A 22,802-nucleotide genomic window follows, 5' to 3' on the forward strand; every position below is an offset into this window, starting at 1 on the left:
TATCCGGATATGATCTGAGGTCAAAAACCACTGACCTCTATCTTGTTACGGCGGTAGATCCACCAGCCGTAACTCCCGGGACTCTACAGACGACCTAGAACATCACCACATATCGGTAGACTAGTCCCCGGACCTCCCTGAGGCTATCCGGATATGATCTGAGGTCAAAAATCACTGACCTCTATTTTGTTACGGCGGTAGACCCATCGGTCGTAACTCCCGGGACTCTTCAGAAGACCCAGAACATCACCACATATCGGTAGACTAGTCCCTGAACCTCCCTGAGGCTATCCGGATATGATCTGAGGTCAAAAACCAAAGTCACAATCGCCTACCTCATACTTGTACGGCGGTGAACACATAGGCCTTAACTTGAGGAAGTTTCGGATGACCTAGAACATCGTAAACCTTGTAAATTTGGTGTAGCTGTATAGCTGACTTCATAACGATTCCAAAACACTATAAATTTGTATAGTTAAGATGATTTTTTACAAAAATATAGGCCATGTCTCCCATATAGCCAAAATCCCATAAGCTCTGTACCTCGCATATGCGTGCTTCGCATAAGAAACCCCCATATGAGTTGCATATGCGAGGTTTAACTGTACTCGACTTGGGGTTTGATGACAGAAGTAGAAAAAACAGGGAGTCTTGTCCGGCCGGGTGTCGAATGAGATTTTAATTAGTGTCGAGACACAAAGTGAAGATGTCTTGTGGTGGTTGACAGCAGCAGCAGCAGAAGTCACACGGTGAACGAACGGTTTCTGATAGGCACCTGTACAAGTTTTACATGCTGAAGGTAATTACTTGAATTGTCTTATCGGTGGGGTCTGTGTGTACTGGGTGAGGGTTCTCTGACTCTCTTTCTATTTATATGCTTAATTTAAACTGCAGTATCTTTGAAAAATCAAACTGGAAGTACCAAACTGAAATTTTGACCAAATTTATAAAATTTTGACCAAATTTACCAAATTTTGACAAAATTTACCAAATTTTGACAAAATTCATCAAATTTTGACCAAAATTACAAAACGTACCAAACTCACAATATTTACGAAATTTACAAAATTTACGAAATTTACGAATTTTAAAAAATTTACGAAATTAACGAAATTAACGAAATTTACGAAATTTACGAAATTTACGACATTTACGAAATATACAAAATTTACGAAATTTACAAAATTTACGAAATTTACAACATTTTCGAAATTTACGAAATTTACGAAATTTACGTAATTTACGAAATTTACGAAATTTACGAAATTTACGAAATTTACGAAATTTACGAAATTTACGTAATTTACGAAATTTACGAAATTTACGAAATTTACGAAATTTACGAAATTTACGAAATTTACGAAATTTACGAAATTTACGAAATTTACGAAATTTACGAAATTTACGAAATTTACGAAATTTACGAAATTTACGAAATTAACGAAATTTACGAAATTTACGAAATATACAAAATTTACGAAATTTACAAAATTTACGAAATTTACAACATTTTCGAAATTTACGAAATTTACGAAATTTACGTAATTTACGAAATTTACGAAATTTACGAAATTTACGAAATTTACGTAATTTACGAAATTTACGAAATTTACGAAATTTACGAAATTTACGAAATTTACGAAATTTACGAAATTTACGAAATTTACGAAATTCACGAAATTTACGAAATTTACGTAATTTACGAAATTTACGAAATTTACGAAATTTACAAAATTTACAAAATTTACAAAATTTACAAAATTTACAAAATTTACAAAATTTACAAAATTTACAAAATTTACAAAATTTACAAAATTTACAAAATTTACAAAATTTACAAAATTTACAAAATTTACAAAATTTACAAAATTTACAAAATTTACAAAATTTACAAAATTTACAAAATTTACAAAATTTACAAAATTTACAAAATTTACAAAATTTACAAAATTTACAAAATTTACAAAATTTACAAAATTTACAAAATTTACAAAATTTACAAAATTTACAAAATTTACAAAATTTACAAAATTTACAAAATTTACAAAATTTACAAAATTTACAAAATTTACCAAATTTACAAAATTTACAAAATTTACAAAATTTACAAAATTTACAAAATTTACAAAATTTACAAAATTTACAAAATTTACAAAATTTACAAAATTTACAAAATTTACAAAATTTACAAAATTTACAAAATTTACCAAATTTACAAAATTTACAAAATTTACAAAATTTACAAAATTTACAAAATTTACAAAATTTACAAAATTTACAAAATTTACAAAATTTACAAAATTTACAAAATTTACAAAATTTACAAAATTTACAAAATTTACAAAATTTACAAAATTTACAAAATTTACAAAATTTACAAAATTTACAAAATTTACAAAATTTACAAAATTTACAAAATTTACAAAATTTACAAAATTTACAAAATTTACAAAATTTACAAAATTTACAAAATTTACAAAATTTACAAAATTTACAAAATTTACAAAATTTACAAAATTTACAAAATTTACAAAATTTACAAAATTTACAAAATTTACAAAATTTACAAAATTTACAAAATTTACAAAATTTACAAAATTTACAAAATTTACAAAATTTACAAAAATTTACAAAATTTACAAAATTTACAAAATTTACAAAATTTACAAAATTTACAAAATTTACGAAATTTACAAAATTTACAAAATTTACGAAATTTACGAAATTTACGAAATTTACGAAATAAACGAAATTAACGAAATTTACCAAATGTTGACCAAATTTTGTCAAATTTTGACCAAATTTTGACCAAACTTTGACCAAATTGTGAACAAATTTTGACCAAGTTTTGACCAAATTTTGACCAAACTTTGACCAAATTTTAACCAAATTTGGACCAAATTTACAAAATTTACATAATTTACAAACTTTTAAATACTTTTACAAACTTCACAAAACTTTACGAACTTTTACAATTTTTTTGACAAACTTTTTTAAACTTTTACAAACTTTTTTAAACCTTTACAAACTTTTTTAAACTTTTACAAACTTTTACAAACTTTTACAAATTTTACAAACTTTTACAAACTTTCACAAACTTTTAAAAAAATTTACAAACTTTCACAAACTTTCACAAACTTTTACAAACTTTTACAAGGGTAATTCTCTACCAACTCACACGAAATCGTGAAAAGTTGCCCCGACCCCTCTTCGATTTGCGTGAAACTTTGTCCTAAGGGGTAACTTTTGTCCCCGATCACGAATCCGAGGTCTGTTTTTTGATATCTCGTGACGGAGGGGCGGTACGACCCCTTCCATTTTTGAACATGCGAAAAAAGAGGTGTTTTTCAATAATTTGCAGCCTGAAACGGTGATGAGATAGAAATTTGGTGTTAAAGGGACTTTTATGTAAAATTAGACGCCCGATTTGATGGCGTACTCAGAATTCCGAAAAAACGTATTTTTCATCGAAAAAAACACTAAAAAAGTTTTAAAAATTCTCCCATTTTCCGTTACTCGACTGTAAAAATTTTTGGAACATTTCATTTTATGGGAAATTTAATGTACTTTTCGAATCTTCATTGTCCCAGAAGGGTCATTTTTTCATTTAGAACAAAATTTTTCATTTTAAAATTTCGTGTTGTTCTACAAAGTTGTAGAGCAGACAATTACAAAAATTTTGATATATAGACACAAGGGGTTTGCTTATAAACATCATGAGTTATCGCGATTTTACGAAAACAAGTTTTGAAAAAGTTACTTTTTGCGTTTCTCTTTGTTTCGTTGTCCGTGTCTGTCGCGGGTGACCATGAACGGCCATGATCGATGACGACCAACTTTTTCAAAACTTTTTTTCGTAAAATCACGATAACTCGTGATGTTTATAAGCAAACCCCTTATGTCTACATATCAAAATTTTTGTAATTGTCTGCTCTACAACTTTGTAGAACATTGTTTGACTCTAAAAAATAACCCTGCAAAGTTAGAAAAAACACGAAATTTTAAAATGAAAAATTTTGTTCTAAATGAAAAAATGACCCTTCTGGGACAATGTAGATTCGAAAAGTACATTTAATTTCTCATAAAATGACATGTTCCAAAATTTTTTACAGTCGAGTAACGGAAAATGGGAGAATTTTTAAAACTTTTTTAGTGTTTTTTTCGATGAAAAATACGTTTTTTCGGAATTCTGAGTACGACATCAAATCGGGCGTCTAATTTTACATAAAAGTCCCTTTGACACCAAATTTCTATCTCATCACCGTTTCAGGCTGCAAATTATTGAAAAACACCTCTTTTTTCGCATGTTCAAAAATGGAAGGGGTCGTACCGCCCCTCCGTCACGAGATATCAAAAAACGGACCTCGGATTCGTGATCAGGGACAAAAGTTACCCCTTAGGACAAAGTTTCACGCAAATCGAAGAGGGGTCGGGGCAACTGCTGTGTGAGTTGGCGGAGAATTACCCACAAACTTTTACAAACTTTTACAAACTTTTACAAACTTTTACAAACATTTACAAACTTTTACAAACTTTTACAAACTTTTACAAACTTTTACAAACTTCTTCAAACTTTTACAAACTTTTACAAACTTTTTCAAACTATTACAAACATTTGCAAACTTTTACATATTTTTACAATTTTTTTAAAATTTTGCAAATTTTTATAAACTTTTACAAACTTTATACAAAATTGAAGCATATTGAGAAAAATTAGCAAATTTACAATAATCGAAAGTTTGAGAAGAATGAATCGAATAATAATAAAATCTTTATTCCCTCGTTTAAAAAAACTAGGGCAAGAGACCACAACATAAAATAACTTCTTTTTTGTGCGAAAGCCATTAATTATGAGTCATAAAACATTTTTTTTAATTTTTATGAATAGTTCCACTTTTAACTTATTTTTACTTAAAATTTACTTAAATATTAGCTTTTTGTTTCTATTATTTTTGTGTCTTGTTGTTTTCACGATGCTTGAAAAAAAAAAAAGATTTCTGGTTGTTAAATATTTAAAATTGTGATGTAATATAAAGTTTCCAGGTAATTCGATTTAACGCCTTGTATGAAACATTTTCAAATAATACCGTAGAAACTTTTCCGGTTAGATTGAAAAACTTAAAATATTCGCATTTCTATATAATTGAATTGAATAATTATACAAGATAAATATTTCTTTAAGAGATGTTAAATTTTCAGTATAAAATGTTATTATATGCAGGTTTACACCTATCACCTTGCATATCAACATAATATGCCCTTATCATCTTGTTTTTGTCCAAATATGATTGATGGAGCAACAAAAACTAATGAAAACTAATTTTTATTCTTAAGTTTACTTTTACATCACTCAAAAAAGGATAGAAAACAGAAAAAAACAATTCTTTGATAAAAATGTTATTTTATCTTGTTGATCAATATTCTTTAATTTAAATATTGAATATTGAAATTTTAGAAATTAAATTCAATTCAATTTCTAAAAACTTTTTAATTTTCAAGCCCTTGGAAAACACAAAATGCAACACAAATTTGGTTTTTAAAATGGTTCAGAGTTCCTTATTTAAGCACAACTAAATTATATTTAGTTGTGCTTAAATATGGTCTGTTTTTGGTTTGTGGAATCACCAAAATTTATGACAGTTTAAACAACATCGTATAAGCATCTAGTTTGTGCCGTTGAGCCAGACAAAACAATCCTCTCGACTCTCACTTTCTTTCCCTTTCAATGATGCAACTCCGCTCCAAATACCTGTCGTCCTGTTATCTCCTTATCTTAACGCAACTGCCCCGCAACCCTCCTACCTTCTCCAGAGTCTAGGAATGCACTCAGTACACAGCAGCAGCAACCGTCCCCGTCATTACGATAAGACCATAGCAGAGCAGTGTTCCAGTTCTTACCTCCTCCTCGTCGGGCACACTTCACAGCCCTCCGTGGAAGCCCTTTTGAACCCCCTCACCCGTTTCTTCCACAGAACTTGTCTCTGACTTGACGTACACGCACTTGTTTGACTTTTAACGCCGTGCCAAAAGGCAACAACTACCGACTCTTCAGCGGGTTGAACGATCATCCGTGAACTTGCGGTACCAGAAGTAAAAACAAAATCGAGAGCATCCCGAATCGGTCATCCAGAGCGCGGCACGCAACTCCCGAAGAGGTGTCCGCGCGCCGACTTCCCGAAGATAATTTGATTCACGCCGGCGAACCTGGCGATGACTTGGGTCGATGCAGCTGCTGCTGCCCGTTGAGTTAGTTTCGGTCATCCAGAAGAAGAATAACAAGAAGAAGAAGAAGTGCGCGTTGAAGAAGTGTACGAAGCTCCGAAGAAGTGTGTAGAAGATAAAGTGATTTTCTCGAAAAACCTGTTTTGGGGTCCCCACCGACGAGGAGGTCGTGTGCCGTGTGCGCGATCTTCAGAGTGTAGTGGTGTTTGTTGTTCAGCAGTTACTGTGTGTTCTGGTGTTTGTGCGCGGAGGGCCGCTGAAAGGAGGTTGAACCACTTCGGCCGCCCAGCAAGTGTGTGCGCGTGGTAGTATGACCGTATCAACCAAGAAGTGAAGTAGCCGCGAGCGAACTTCCGCTAGTTTGGACCAACATTTCGGGCGGTCCCGTCGTAGAATCGTGAAAGTGAGAAAGTCCCCCGTAGCAGGGATCCGGTTTTGCGGTGACCCCCACGACGGGTAGTGTGTAGAACCCTGGGTCAAGGTGGTCAAGAAGGTGGTGGTGGTGGAGGTGGAGGAGGTCGTGGCGGTCCTGGAGCAGTGCTACGTGCGATGATTCCGTGCGTGAGCTTGACCGAAACCAGTGTCCTTGGGAATATGAAAGAGCGCGTTAAGGAGATGCGCGTCTTTGGCTGTCGACTCAACTTCTGGAACAATGTTACCGCCAACTTTAGCAACAAGCACGGTAAGTCGGGGAAAAGTGTCGAGGCAGCGATCGAAGAGGACTTTGGCGGGATCAGATTGGGATCGCGCAGTGCTAAAAGAGGGTAGTTAAGCGTCGTGTCGTGCTATCTTATCGCACGTCGATTTTTGACGTTTCTAGAAAATTTGACCTTGAATAAACAAAAACAAAAGCGAACTGTGCAAACAATAACAAAAAGAATTTGATTTCCTAACCGATTCCAAAAGTCTCAAGTATCATAAAAAAATATAACATTTGAAGGGAATGCAAATGTGACTAACTAAATCTGATAGCAATAAATGTATGCTATGTGACAAGTTGGGAAAATTTGTATGACGTGTGGCAACAATGCACTGAGTTTTTTGGTTTTACGTTGTATATCTAAGATTTCGAAACCCAGTAGTTTCGAAAACCTCACAATAAAGCAAAATTAGATCCCAAATGAGACAAGACAGCACGGCGGCGACGAAACGGTTGCAACAAAGTTGCAATCGCTGTTGCATCGCTTTTGGCGTGGTGTTTTTCATGCTGATGTCGGAAGCTGCTGCTGTTTACTTCAGCGGATTGACCTGGAAGAGAATGTGAAGGTTGGAAAAATATTCATCAATTCAATTTGTTTATTGGGTGGGACTCGTTGTCGATAGATTGAAATCGGTGCAAAATTTACATAAATGAGTGGTGTTTTAATTCTTCGTGTAGTATTCAGATTTATCTCTTTCAATCTTTTTACTATGTTTTTATTTAATTTAAAAACATTTTGTTTAGCATGAGGTTTTCCCTAAATCGATGGGTGAAAGATTTTTGTCTTAATTTTTTGATGAATGTCTTAGACAGATTCGTAGTCTCTATTGGTCCAAACGCCCAATATTTTTCAATTTTTGTGCTGACTGTGACATTCGTATGTTTAAAATTTCTGTAAAAAGACCCTAACAAAAATTGTAATCTTCAAAAATGTTACATTTTCGCCTAATTTTTCCAAAGGTCCTTGACGGTATCATTGCGCATTATGGGACTTTTCCTCAAAACCTCGCTCCACAAGCTGAATTTTGTTCCTTGGGCTATTTTAAAACTCTGGGCCAAATATGAGCAAAATCGGTCAACATTTACCCATTGATACTCAAATGTGAAGTTTGTATGGGAAAAATCGAAAAAATGTATGGAAAACCCAATTTTCTTACAGTTTGATCTGCACGGTGCGCTACTTCCATCCAAATATTTCCACAAGTGAGATTCTTATCGAAAATTTAATGCTTTACAACTTTGTAGAACATACCAAAGCTGTGAAACTCGATCCTGAAAAGTTATTAGCGATTAAAAAAAGTCATTTTCGTATGATTTTTTTTTTCATCAGCTTTTGGCTCGGGTATCAATTAATCAATTGATTAATCTCAAACAATTTCGCTCAAAATTTGCACAGATGCAGGGTCATTTTGTCTGGGCAACCTATTGCGCATAGTAGCCTTCAGAAAAAATCTCTTGATTTGAGGATGCTTATTTATTTTAAAAAATCCTCAAATAATATTTAGAAAGAACTCTCTGGCACTGCTCCTCTATTAAATTTCATGATTTAAAAGTACCATAATTTTATAACTGTGTGAGACTGCTTCGAAAAGATTCAATTGTGTTACTTTATTTGCACAAAATCTGTTCAATTGCCTATTGAAATAAAAAAAGGAATTTGCATAGTCTTAGGCAAAGTTGAATTCCCACAATTTGTATTTTTTGTTCATACTTAAAATGGCATCCATTGAGGTAAACTTTAGAATGGTGCCAAATCTGATATGCGCTTAAAAAAAGGAAAAAAGACGAAAAAAATTATGCGCACATTTTGTTGGCCCTGTACATTGTAATTTCACAAAAATAAGTTTTTATTTATAACAAGATTTATAAATGATCTTAAACATGATTGATATAATTTTTCGCGTAGGAAAATGTATTTCTGATTGTTTTCAATTGATTAGACTTATATTTTTATTATTTTTTTTTTTGAAAACAACTTTTTTCTATCGATTTCTCTGGATGGGGAGGATAATATACTATGAAAATTATTTGCAACGGTCTCATTAGATCAAAATAATGAAATAGATTTGTATCGGTTGTCATTTCGAAACAGTTTTTATGTTGTATACTTTAATTTTAATTTTATTTTGAAAGTACTCAAATGTGAAAAAATTGCAATATCAATCAAATGACGCAAAATTACTTGCAGATTTAAACTTGAAAAAAAATGTATTGCAAAAAACCCAAAAAATTTACTCATTTTTTTAATTTTTGAAAAGACTCAAATTAGATAATGTATAATTTTGAATTTGATATTATTTATTTGAGTATATTATCAAACAATACTTCGTGAATCAAAAATTCAAAGACTATACAGTCAAGACTAAATTATTTGATGGTTAAAGTCACGTTAATTAAATAAACAACATATCTATAGTTTTTTTTTGAAAGGGTATATACAAAATGTTTTTGAATACCTTTGACTCAAGTCGGTTTAAAAAAACCCCAAAAAGCAAAAAAATGATTTTATGGTTAATAGGACCTTTAAAAAAATATCCAAAATGGCAATTATAAAATATTGAAAAAATGCATTTTGTAATTTAAAAGGCAATCATCTATTCAAACTTGACTAAAATGGGGTCGCAGAACTCAAATTTGATATGGAAAGCAAGAAAATTCAAAAAATACTAATTGTACCTGATTCGATTATCCGGAGTCCCATACAAACCATCGGATAATTGAAACTTCGGATAATCGCGGCTCGGAAAGATAATCCAATTTACATTATTTGCAACAGGGGCACCTCATGTTTTCAATATGAAGTACTTCAATTTTCACAAATTTCGGTGTTACTCAAATAAATGATCATCAATAAAATTTAAATAATTTGCTCAAATTCGGTAGGCCCTTAATACTATCAAAACAAGCAAGAATCTCAATTTTCATCTAATTAAAATCACATTCTCTTGATTGATTAAAACAAATGTTTTAGTGTAAGTTGTGCAAAACAAATGTTTTAGTGTATAGCTGAAATTTGACAATATACCATATTTTTTTTACTCACGGTTGAATAATTTAGAATAAGCTTAGCTCAGCTTTATCTTCATGCAGAAGAAGAGTTATTGACCAAAAAATGACCAGGATTTTGAGAAAGGCCCAAAATTATCAAATTCATTTGCATAGAAATTGTTTGGTTTGAGTCTTAATTTTAATTCGAATTTCATGTTTCATTTGCATGATACAGCTAATAATGGAAGAGTAGTTTTTTACTTTCATTGAATACCTGTAATTGAACTTATAAACCTTATATCTGTGTAATTCCTTTAAAAACCCAAAACTATAAAGAAGCCGATAAAATCCAAACATGTTCCATTTACCTTCATATTAGCAAAACGCCTAAACATCCACGTAAAATCGATTATCATTCAATTACCACCTATTATTAGATTCCTCCATTAAGCGCTCCGAAGGGCCCATCCAACGACCATCGACAACAAAATCCGAAACCACGGACCCACATTGTTGCATTCCCCTCGCATGGAAATAACCGTTAACCGCAGCAAATGTCCCGCAAATGGGCGCGCACGCGGATCGCGCTTATCAGTGCGCCGGAATCTCTCCCCCTTCTCTGAAGTCAATACAATACCTCCTTACTGCTGGCCTAACTGAGCCAGGTGAATATCGGTCATTGGGAATGGATACAAGACCTCCTATTGATCCGGCCGACAACTGGGTGGTGTCATTGAGCCATCAATTTTGCATTGTGATTGTGACTGTCGAAGGTTCGGAGGATTCTCCAAGCGAATGAAGTCCCTTTGTTTTCGAAGGTATGACGACCTTCACCGAAAGCGGATTCTCACGATTCCGATGTTGTCATACCGCCGCTGAACAATCATCATCACCTTTCAATACCTGAGAGCTGATTGGTATGTTAGCTTTGTATGAGCATTTAGAGCCAATTTGAAGCCAGCTGTTCACGAAGCACTCAAGGCCAAAGCACCATTGTGATCCAGGTATCGCCTAGAACTCTGGACAGATAATCTACGGCCCTGTTTCCAGAACTTGCCGGAATTCTCCACAAAAAGCGCTGCCGCTGATTCATCCACGTGCAGAACCCCCCAAACCAGAGCCCTGCCTTCGGCGGAGCTTTACTCCGAACTCGGCAGGGATCCTGTTATGACCGCTAATATCGTGAAACTTTCGATTGGAAACACATGTGCTGCCCGTGAGCAACCTAATCCCGCGCAGCGTTTTATCTAGCTCAATTTATCACGTGGTCATTAAAACTACGCTCGACTGCTGCTGCTGCTGCAACCGGCAGCTGGTTTTTTCCTTCTTCTAATTTTATTTGGATTCCTCTGCTACACTTGGTCCAAACCTCGCTTCATAGCTCGAGAGATGCAGTTTGGCCTGGGGCGGGCCAAATTTTTGACCGATTCGATTGATTGCGGGATGAGAGCGGCGCGCGGTTGCAGCCAAGATCTGGACAGCAATTAATCACCTGCATAACGATGACGGCGACCTGCTGCAGGATCAACGAAGAAGATCTTTAAGCAGGAGCAACAGTTAGGCGGTGTGACTTGGGTTTGTTCACCGAACAACACACCGTCAACCCACGGTACGGTAAACCACTTGTCCGCAGATCCCATTTCAGAGGGACTGCTCCTGAACTGATCGTTCAAACCTGCCCCCGATCCCATCACTCACCACTTGATCGGAGTTAATCATTCGGCTCTCTTCAGGCGGGAAACAGCCTAAAAGGCCGCTTTTCTGAAGTTGCTTGTGTTGTGTTTGGTCTTTGTTTGCGGATAAAACACATAAAAATACCTGGAAACGGCCCAATAAAACATCTTTAACAGCTCATTTCTTTCCCCGTTGCTGCTGCGTCGACTACTTCTCCCCCCTTCAGATTTCACGATCTCAATCAAAATTCAAGCAAAACGACTACAATCCATTGAAAGAAATAAACGCTCAGCCGTTTTATTACATTGTACCTTAAGTCATAACTTGAAAGTTAGTTTGAAAGTGTAATGAGTTGTAATTGAAGCAGAGGTCTGAACGAAATTCGTGTTTTCTAAAATACTAGCAAAATGATATGGGTCATTCTTTGACATTTGACGTAAAAAATCGAAAAGAAGTCGGAACAACAGCTGGGTGGGTTAAAAGAGAGTGGCCCAAATTGAATCACCCCAAGATCCCCATGAAATTATCGTTTTGCACTATCCACAAATGCCGTAGCATTTCGAAACAAAAGGTATCACAAAATGCTTTATTCATAACACTGACCTAAAAAATTAACAAAATGACTGCGCAGGCTCAACTCAAGCGGAACCAAGAACGTTGGGATCCCCTGAAATATTTTTGAAAGTTATGTAGTTTTTTTCCAATTTTAGACCGGTTTCTTCTGATATCTATTCACAGCAAAAAAAATGTTGTAATTCTGCTGCGTGTAAGAGGCCTGGGTTTAAAATAAATTTTGCATCATTTCATGAAATTGTATGTAATATTACACCTTGAAATATGTATCTCATCAGTATGGGAAACCTACTTGACCGAAATGTCAAGCTCATATATGCGTTCATCCTTTTCATTCATCATCGGTCTGACGGCTGAGCGGGCTAAGGCGCCTGGCCTTACTGTTGGGGCTGGGTTTGAATCCCGACGGTTGCATTTTGTTTGTGTTAACAAAAGTTGTACATGGTCCTCAGCCAGATTAACCTTGCGAGCCGTTTTTACAATTTGCCGTAGTATCGTGTGTTGCATTTGAAACACGTATAAAAATTACTGAAACTTGTAAAATATTAATGGTTTGATTGTTGCATTTAGTTCTTGCATTGGTTCTTTTTCGTGCAAGTTTTTCTGTTCTAATAAAATTTCCTGCACCATATTTTTTTATCCGATTCGATATTTTATCTTTTTTTTACTATCACTCAATTTAAATTTTTTTGGAATGTTATTTTTTTTGTTTTACACGTATTTTTGGATTTTTTTAAATGTAATATTGTGCTGCTTCTTCTAATGATTTTTATTTATTTTTTCATGAATTTAAAAAAATCTGAATTCGATCATTTTTAAGCACAAAAATTTAAATTTTTTACTTAAAACAGCATAATTAATTCAATCAATCAATGCAACTTTTTGCTAATAAATATTATGTTGTGTTTTGAAAAAAATTAAGTTGAATTGGTTAACAAGTTTTTACCAAATATGTTTTTAATAAGTTCGACCTGACTGGAAGAATAGATGTATATTCCAGCTTTATCTTTATTAACCCTTTCAGGCCTGATGGGCCATATATAACCCAAAAATCAAAATTTTTAAAACAAGTCTATGATTTTTGTATGGTTAAGAACCATTTTCCCATCACTAAACTGAAAAATATTTTTTTCAAATTCGGGCCTTCGCATCATAACATTGACACGTTTTAAAAATTATTAGAAGTGTTGTTTTCAAATTGAACTGATAACTAAACATATTATAATAATTTTTATATGATTCGTTTTCATAAGAATACAGGAATAACAATTAAATCAAATTGATACATATTTTTTCTAATTTTTATTTTGTTTTGCTCGGAGACTTAAATTAAACTTGAACATATATTGTTTTAAATTTAACTTGTTGTTGATTCAAAATCCATTTTGGCAGCAACTTAGAATTTTCTTGTAAAATTCTCAAACCATGCTGCCTTCATTTACTTTCATCTGGCAGTTTGATAATGTCGAGTAATTTTAGATTGATTTTTTTTTTTTGAAGATAAAAATATTCAGCAATTCCTCACGAAAACAGCATGATTCGAAAAAAAAGTTCTCCGATCGAGCTCAAAAGTTTTCTGTGTGTTCCTTGGCCGAAATAATTAGTCCCGTATTTTTTTGTTTGGCCATTACGGTGACGTACGCCGTGTTTTAGTGAAAAAGTCGTTTTTTCCCGTATTCGTCATTTTCCCATTTTTGCGCGTGGTGCGTCGAAAAACCCAGTTTTTATTTTCAAAAAATCGTCTCTCAGAGTATCGAAAACATAACTTTGCCGTTTTTTGATATGTAATGTGAAATTTTCCAAGGAATCCGATAAAAATATTTCTCAGACATAGGCTCTTTGGTCCCGAGACCTTCAAAACAGCATTTTCAGTTTTCATACGACCTTTTCATCTGTTAAGCTAGATTTTTGAAACTTCTTACTATTTTTCTCAAATAGCCAAACTAATCTCCTTTCTTTTGCGTCTAGGACAGATAAAATCGGATTATATGGCGCGGAGATATGATTTTTTTAAAAAAGTGGTTTTTGCGAAAATCGACGAAAATTGCCATTTTTCGGACCCCCCTAACACGGCGTAGGTCACCCTAATGGCCAAACAAAAAATCAAATCAAATCAAAAAAAATCAAACCATCCACATTAACGACCCCCCGCATTGCTCCGGCAGAAGTCTCAGCGCGTAGTCGTGTTTTTTCGTGCTCTATCGAGTTGTGTTTGGCGCGTTTTTCACGGCGATTCCGAGGCGTGTGCGAGCGGACAAGCCCGTTCCGGTGGTCAGAGGAGCCACAATCTGGTCGTCGTGGACACGGCGGCGGTGCAGAGGCGGAGAAGGAACGAGTTCCCGAATCCGAGCAGCAGCAGCAGGAGGAGTGAGCAGCAGCGGCTGCGGCGGCAGCTGAGACGAGAGACGGTCGTTGGTCGGTGGAATCGGCCCCGGAGAGTCGACTGCGGTCGGCGGACCAGTTTTCGGCCAGGCCAGGTCGGAGACATCCCCGTTGTTTACGTGGCTGGCAGCAGGCAGCACAACAACAACAACAAGCGCGCGAAAACGAGCTTCCCGCGCATCCCGCTGCGGGCGGCAGCCAGTGCGGCCAGTTCGGCGGTGAGTGTGAAAGGCGAGTTTTTTGTTTGCTTTTAGTTTTTTTTTTTTTTTCTCATAGTTTTTTTTTGTTAGTCATATTTTTTTTCTCTTCTTCCTTGGGTTTTTTTTTCTTTTTCGCGTAAATCTTGATTAGCTTTTGTATTAGTTTTTCTTTCGTTTTTCATTCCAACCATGGATCCGGATGAGGACCAGGTGGAAAAAATGTCCGAGTCCGAAGACTGGGACACGGACAACGAGGGTGAAGTTGATCCTCTCCCAGGAGTGCCTTCTAACCAAACCGCGTTGGAACTCTACGGAAAGGACACCAAGGTCGTTGTGAAGGGCACTGGTGGGCGCAAGGCGAAGAAACGCAAGTCTCGACTGTCTCCGAAACCATACCCAAAACCTGATCCCACTTCCCCTCCAACACAAAAACCGGATCCAGCTCTTCCACTGAATCCAAGTCCTCTGGTCCCAACAAATCCAACTCCTATTCCAACGAACCCAACCCCTCCGATCCCGCCAAATACGAATCCAATTCCACCGGCTCCAACCCCTCCGATTCCGCCAAATCCGAATCCTATTCCACCTCCAAATCCAAATCCACCAGGTGACAAGGAAAGACCAGTTCAAGCTCGCGCTCGCCAGTACGTGGGGGGCTCGCAGACGGAGTGGGTGGTCTTCTTCCGGCCCAAACAAAAACCCCTTAACTTCGTTCGGATCACAAAAGATCTGCATAACCATTATCCTGGGCTGGTACAATGTACTAAGCTGAACAAGAGCAAGCTCAGCGTGATCGTGAACTCCGCCGAGGAAGCTAACCAGATCGTGAAAGACATTCGGTTCTGTGTCGAGTACCGTGTTTGGATTCCGGCCCACAAAGTCGAAATCGACGGCGTGGTGACCGATGACAGTCTGTCGCTTGTCGACCTCTCAAGGGCGGTGGGACGCTTCAAGAACCCTAAACTTCCAGCTGTGGAGGTACTCGAGTGCCGGCAACTGGGCAACGTCACCACCGAGGGTGGCCAGAAGAAGTTCATTCCTTCTGCCTCGTTTCGGGTGACTTTTGCAGGGTCAGCTCTGCCGGACTACATTGAGCTGTACAAGCTTCGGCTTCCAGTTCGATTGTACGTTCCGCGTGTGATGAGCTGCGAAAACTGCCAGCAGTTGGGACACACCAAGACCTACTGCAGCAACAAGAGCAAGTGCTCAAAGTGCGCAGGCCCCCACAAGGACGTGGAATGCCAAAAGCAGGCTGAAAAATGCCTGCTTTGTGGCGGGGAACCGCACAAAACTCGGCAGTGCCCAAAGTACAAGGAGCGCGAGGACAAGATGAAGCGATCCTTGAAGGAACGCTCCAAGAAGTCCTTCGCGGAAATCCTTAGTCAGGCGAACCAATCCAATCGTTTCGCCCCCTTGGCAGATGATTCGGGGGACGAGGAAAACGAGGAGGAAGTCCTCTTCCGGAGAGACGAGGAAAGTGACTCTTCCGGACCAAATCCGAAGCGCAACAAGGTTTCCAAGTCCACAAAAGCCGCTGGCGGCAAGGGTAAGGAAAGTGACTCGTTGAACTTCGAGGAGGATTTTCCTTTCGGTCCGTCGGGTAAGCCCGCTCCGAAGCCCGCTCCGAAGCCGACACCGAAGCCGGCACCGATTCCTCTCAAGCCGCTGAAGCCCGTTCCCAAGCTGCCAAAGATCCCCCTAAAACCGGTTCCTCAACCGAATCCGATCACCGATGCCTTCAAAGGAGTCCTTCCTTTTTCCACAATCGTGGAATGGCTGTGCTCTTTTGTGAGTGAACCGACTCGTTTAATCATAAAGCGGTTTGAGCCTCTCGCTAGACACATCGGGAAACAGCTTGCTACCACGATGCCCCTCTTGTCGTTCATTTCCTTTGATGGGTAATACACCAAAAACGAAAAATGGCATCTCCTTCCTACAATGGAATTGTAGAAGTTTAACCCCCAAGTTAAACGATTTTCAACAATTCGCATTCGAACGGGACTGTGATGTGTTTGCGCTGAGCGAAACGTTTCTTATCGGAGATGAGACGCCAGCTTTCCGGGGGTACAACATCATCACAGAGAGCAGGGCAGGACCAAATAGAGGTGGAGGCGTACTGATTGGGGTCAGGAAATGCCACACTTTTAGAAAGGTCACGCTCCCGAAGCTAGGAGGAATCGAAGCAGTCGCAGTACAGGCCAGGATCAGAGGACTGGACATTTGCATTGTGTCCGTCTATGTTCCCCCACAGGTGTCGTTAACTCGACAAAAGTTGTGGGGTATGCTTGAGCTGTTGCAGGCACCGCGACTGGTTCTGGGTGACTTTAATCTTCACAGCACCGAGTGGGGAAGTCACAAGACAGACCCTCAAGCATATCTGATTCATGAACTGTGCGACGACTTCCAGATGACCCTCCTAAACAGGGACAAGCAAGTTACGCGGATTGCAACACCACCAACGCCAACTACGTCCGGTACGAAGGCGAGTGCCATCGACTTGTCGCTCTGTTCCAACAGTTTGGCAGTTCTCTGTGACTGGAACGTGCTTCAAGATCCTCGTGGCAGTGATCATTTGCCGATCGCTATTCTGGTTAGCCATGGCCCACAGCAATCGACAACGGTGGAGATGCCTTACGATCTGACGCGAAATATCGACTGGAAACAGTACGCGGAGGCAGTCTCCATTGGAGTTGAGTTGCGAGCTGGGTTGGCACCGCTTGAAGAATATGCGTTTCTGGCTAATACGATCTATGACAGTGCGTTACAAGCTCAGACGAAACCCGTCCCTGGACCATACATCCGAACGCGCCCTCCACTTCCCTGGTGGGACAAGGAGTGTACGGATCTCTCGGCGGCCAGGTCTGTAGCTTATGTGGACTTCTGCAAGTGTGGATCCCCAGCGAACTTCCAAAGGTATAGAGCTCTCGATCGCAGGTACAGTAATACTCTGAAGCGGAAGAAGCGAATGTACTGGCGGGAGTTCGTTGAAGGACTACCAGCAGATACGTCCATGAGCACTCTGTGGCGCGTTGCGAGGGCCATGCGTAGAGGTTCCGTTCCGAACGAGAGTGTGGAAAAATCGGACAAGTGGATATTGGATTTCGCCAAGAAGGTGTGCCCGGACTCGGTGCCGACACAACCATCATTCGACGTTGTTGATGGGAGCGATGCTAATCCTCCCTTCTCGATGGTAGAGCTCTCCATAGCACTATTGACGGGCAACAACACTGCTCCTGGTCCGGACAAGATCAAGTTCAGCTTGCTGAAGAATCTTCCGGACGTCGCCAAGCAGCGTCTGTTGAATCTGTTCAACACGTTCGTGGAGCAGAACGTAATTCCACACGAATGGCGACAGGTCCGGGTGGTTGCCATTCAAAAGCCCGGTAAGCCGGCGTCCGACCACAACTCGTATCGTCCAATCAGCTTGCTGTCGTGTCTACGCAAGTTGCTGGAGAAGATGATCCTCGACCGCCTCGAACCATGGATGGAACGAGAGCACTTGCTGTCTGACACGCAGTATGGCTTCCGGAGAGGCAAGGGAACAAGCGACTGTCTAGCCTTGCTGGCCACAGGGATCGACATAGCCCGTGGTAAGAAACAGCAAATGGCTTCTGTCTTTCTAGACATCAAGGGTGCATTCGATTCAGTCTCCATCGATGTGTTGGGAGTAAAGCTGCGGCGGAGCGGTCTCAATCCGACGATGTGCAACTTCCTCATCAACCTGTTGTCAGAAAAACACATGCACTTTGTGCAAGGTGATCTGGCAATCACCCGGATAAGTTACATGGGTTTGGCACAAGGCTCACGCCTTAGCCCATCCATGTATAACTTCTACGTCAGCGACATCGATGATTGCTTGACCGGAGACTGCACCCTTATACAGTACGCAGATGACGCAGTGGTTTCAATCGCTGCCAAGAAGGAAGTCGATCTGCTAGAACCCTTGCAAGATACCCTGAACAACTTGGCCCATTGGGCAGTTGAAAAGGGTATTGAATTCTCTCCGGCGAAGACGGAACTGGTCGTTTTTACGGGGAAGCATGAACCGCCGCAGCTCAATCTTTCTCTCTCGGGAAAGACTATCGAGCAGTCGGACCACTTCATGTACATGGGTACCATCTTCGATCAAAAGGGAACATGGGGGAAGCACATTAACTACCTGAAGCAAAAGTGCCTGCAAAGAACTAATTTTCTGCGCAGTGTCTCTGGCAACCGGTGGGGTGCTCATCCTTCTGACCTGCTTCGACTGTACAAGACAACGATACTCTCGGTGCTGGAATATGGCAGTTTCTGCTTCCAGTCAGCTGCGAAATCACGCTTGTTGGTTCTCCAGCGGATACAGTACCGAAGTCTTCGCATTGTCTTGGGATGCATGCACTCAACTCACAACATGACCCTCGAGGTCTTGGCGGGAGTATTGCCTCTGCGAACTCGTTACTACGAACTGTCTTACCGGTTCCTGATCCGGTGTGATTACAGGAATAAACTGGTAATTGACAACTTTGAAACGTTGCTGAACCTTCACGTTGAGTCTCGGCGCATGCTTCTATACTATGACTTTATGTCATCGTGGGAGTGGAGCCCGAGCATAACGGTACAGCGCACGCCTCCGTTAACCAACAGCACCCTGATTGGCTTCGACACGTCCATGAAAGCCGATACTCGCGGTATCCCAAACCATCTTCTGCGGGGAGTTGTACCGTCGATCTTCGCATCAAAGTACAACCATGTTCCTCCAAACAACAGATTCTTCACCGATGGCTCCAAGCTCGACGGCTGTACGGGCTTCGGTGTTTATCATGAATCTTATCAGCTGTTCTTTAAGCTGAAGGACCCGAGTTCGGTTTACGTCGCAGAGTTAGCCGCGGTTTACTGCGCACTGCGAATCATCGAGACCATGCCACCTGACCACTACTTCATCTTCACCGATAGCTTTAGCTCTGTTGAGGCTATCCGGTCTCTGAAGCCGACCAGGGAGTCTGCGTTTTTCCTCACGGAAATACGCAAGACTTTAAACAACCTGGCGGCTCAGTCCTTCAGCATCACGGTGGTGTGGGTCCGCGCTCATTGCTCGATTCCGGGTAATGAGAAAGCGGACTTGCTCGCCAAGAAGGGTGCTGAGAGTGGAGACATTTTTGAAAGGCCAATTAGCCTACAAGAATGCTACGGTTTGCCGAGGCAGCGTGCGCTCCTGGATTGGCAAAAACAATGGGACGACGACGCCAAGGGACGTTGGATGTATTCCATACGACCTAAGGTGCAAAGAAAAGCCTGGTTCAAGGGAATGGACTTGACGCGTGGATTCATCAGAACGATGTCCCGCCTTATGTCGAACCATTACTCGTCCAAGGCTCATCTTTACCGTATCAACATGAGTGATACAAACTTATGCGACTGTGGGCAGGGTTATCAGGACATCGACCATCTCGTATGGGCGTGTCCAGATCACCAGGCTCACAGAATTAAGTTGAAAGATACCCTCAGGGCCCGAGGAAGACCACCAGAAATCCCGATGCGAGACGCGTTATCTCAACTAGACCTTGATGTTCTCTATCCGATCTATCAGTTCCTCGTAGATTCCAAAATATCCATTTAGTTTTCTTCCAGTTAGTTTTCCTTCAGTTAGTTCTCTTCAGTTAGTATAACTCGCCTTCACACAAAGCCGTCGTTTCTGGATTGCACCGGAAGCAACGCAAGAACGCCCCAGCAGCTGGACACCGAGTTGCGGCTGAGGACAAAACGCAAAGGCCAGAAGAGCCAACCAAGACCCCTACACAATCCCCCTTCCCATCCCACGCCTTGTCTTTAACATCAACCCTTCCCTACTAACCCCGAGTAGGCCGCGGGTAATCGGCTCCCCTCCCACTTACATTTACACACAAGATCCTCTGTAATTATTAAGTCAAATGTAATTACAAAAGCCGACTCGGTCCTAACCAGGTCCCAGTACCGAAAAGGACCTAATAAAAATAATTTTATGAAAAAAAAAAAAAAATTAACGACCCCCGGGTCTTTTGTGGTCTCTATTGCAAGTTTCTGCTCGAACCTAGGAGTCCGAAGGCTTGAATGGGGAGGGCACCCAAACCTCTTTCTACTCCAAGGAACCTTCCACCCCAGTGTTTTAACTGACGACCTTTGGATTGCGATTCCAACCGCCGCCAGCGATTTCACCGGAGTAGGCTTGGTTTGGTGTGTTGTTTGTACTTATGGCATGGAGACGACTCCTACACCTGAAATGACTTAACGGCCTAACAACCAAGGCCGGGACCGACATTTTACTTCCTCATCCGATGGAAGTTGGAGCAGATGGGAATCGAACCCAGAATCGTCCGCTTACGAAGCGGACAGCGTAACCATTCGGCCACGCACTGCTCCATAGAGCCTTGGATATTAAAAAAATACATACTGGCAACCTGGAAACACTGCCAAAGAATGATTCTTGGAATGATCTTCAAGCGTACGAAGATGAAATCAAAATAATCTACGCAACGCTTGGGTCAGAAATTGATACTAGACCCAAAATAGAATCATTTGTATAATTTTTGAAGATCAAATCGCTTTTAACTTTTGGAAAAATTTGGAGGGAAATAGCTCTAGATGCTGACATAATCAAGGAAAATAGTATAAATATTTCCTCAATTGTATGCTTATTTTTTTTCATTCTGTGGCTTTTGAAATCAACCAAATACTTCTTTCCCTTTCTCAATCTACATCAATATCCTAGTAGTACTACAGTAACTACAAATACGGATACACCAGCGATGAACCTTCAGTCGAGAACAGAACACTGATGAAGTCTGCAAGTAGTAGACGAAATACGTATCTGTCAAGATATTAAAAATATATAGCGGAATTAAAAGGAACAACTCGTCTCTTTGTATTCACAGTAATGCATTCTGCTAAAACGCTCAACCAAACCACAATCAATATCCTAATTGTCAGAATCTGATCGCACCACCAACAATCTCTCCATTTCCCAAGCGATTCGTACATCATCAATACGTCGCAGTTTGATTAGATTCCATTCATCTTCTAAACTTCTCCCTTCCCCTTTCCCTCGATCGCAATCGTACCTTCTGTCCAACCCGCATCAAGCGTCTTTGTAACCATTGACCGGCCGCCACAAACATGATGGATTATGTAAATGTTTGATTGATCAAGATCCACAGCCGCCGCCGCCAAGCATGTAGACGAGCTTCTTAATGTGGTTTATTTGTAGCCGTTTTTCGAGGCACAAAGGCTTCTCATGCCGACTCGGATTTGGTGGGAACTTTTCCGATTTTCGAGATCTTTTCGGGGGAGAAGAACGAGAATCCGCTGATTGAACGGCTTCGACATCCGGTCTGTTAGGAGATCGACATGCTAATCGAGGGAAAGTGGATTCCCCCGATTTTGATCAACCCCAGCTCATTGATATTCCGATGGTCCTGCCTGGCCGGCCCGATATGAGTCATTTGTTTTGAAGACTGAGGATCGAGCTGAAAAGGTAACGACTTATTTGGAAACTTGTCCCCTTGGTTGGGGTTCGTAAAAATTTGTATGAAATAAAACGCAAAGTGAAATTCACGCGGGCGCGCGCTTCTGCGCAATTTAAGATGTTTTGATTTCAGGGAGTTTGATGACTTCGAGTTTCACTTCTTCAAGTTCACATTCAAGTTATAGCCTCAATCAAATCAAATCAAATTATTCGCTCTACAGCATTGCCTTGGCGTTCTCGATTACGAGATTCCTACTCGAAACTAAGTGTCCGAAGGCTTGATTGTTGAGGCAATTGCAAACCTCTTTTTACACCTTAGCTTCCATCCACCCCGGGATTCGAACTGACGACCTTTGGATTATTAGTCCAACTGCCTACCAGCGACTCCACCGAGGCAGGACCCAGGGAGACGACTCCTACACCTGGAGTGAGCTAACGACCTAACCTGTTTAGGTTAGTCCGGGGCCAACATTTACTTCCCGTCCGACGGAAGGCGTGATCAGACAAATCTCGTCTCGAAAAATGCCACCGGGACCGCCTGGGAACGAACCCAGGCCGACTGGGTGAGAGGCAATCACGCTTACCC

General features: G+C 39.8%; 1 protein-coding gene across 6 annotated transcripts in view; it reads left to right on the top strand.

Moving 5' to 3' along the window:
* LOC120413569 (tyrosine-protein kinase Btk29A) overlaps positions 1–22,802 on the top strand; it is a 210,904-nt gene that overhangs the window by 95,535 nt on the left and 92,567 nt on the right. The window contains exon 2 of one of the 6 annotated variants that reach the window (XM_039574453.2): positions 5,973–6,904. The exons of the other annotated variants lie outside the window; for them this stretch is intronic. Coding sequence (XP_039430387.1) covers positions 6,772–6,904 — 133 coding nt within the window. The 5' untranslated portion in view covers positions 5,973–6,771. The remainder of the gene's footprint in view (positions 1–5,972; positions 6,905–22,802) is intronic. 6 annotated transcript variants of the gene reach the window in all.

The sequence above is a fragment of the Culex pipiens genome, chromosome 2 (genome assembly GCF_016801865.2).
Source record: "Culex pipiens pallens isolate TS chromosome 2, TS_CPP_V2, whole genome shotgun sequence".
Classification (NCBI taxonomy): domain Eukaryota; kingdom Metazoa; phylum Arthropoda; class Insecta; order Diptera; family Culicidae; genus Culex; species Culex pipiens.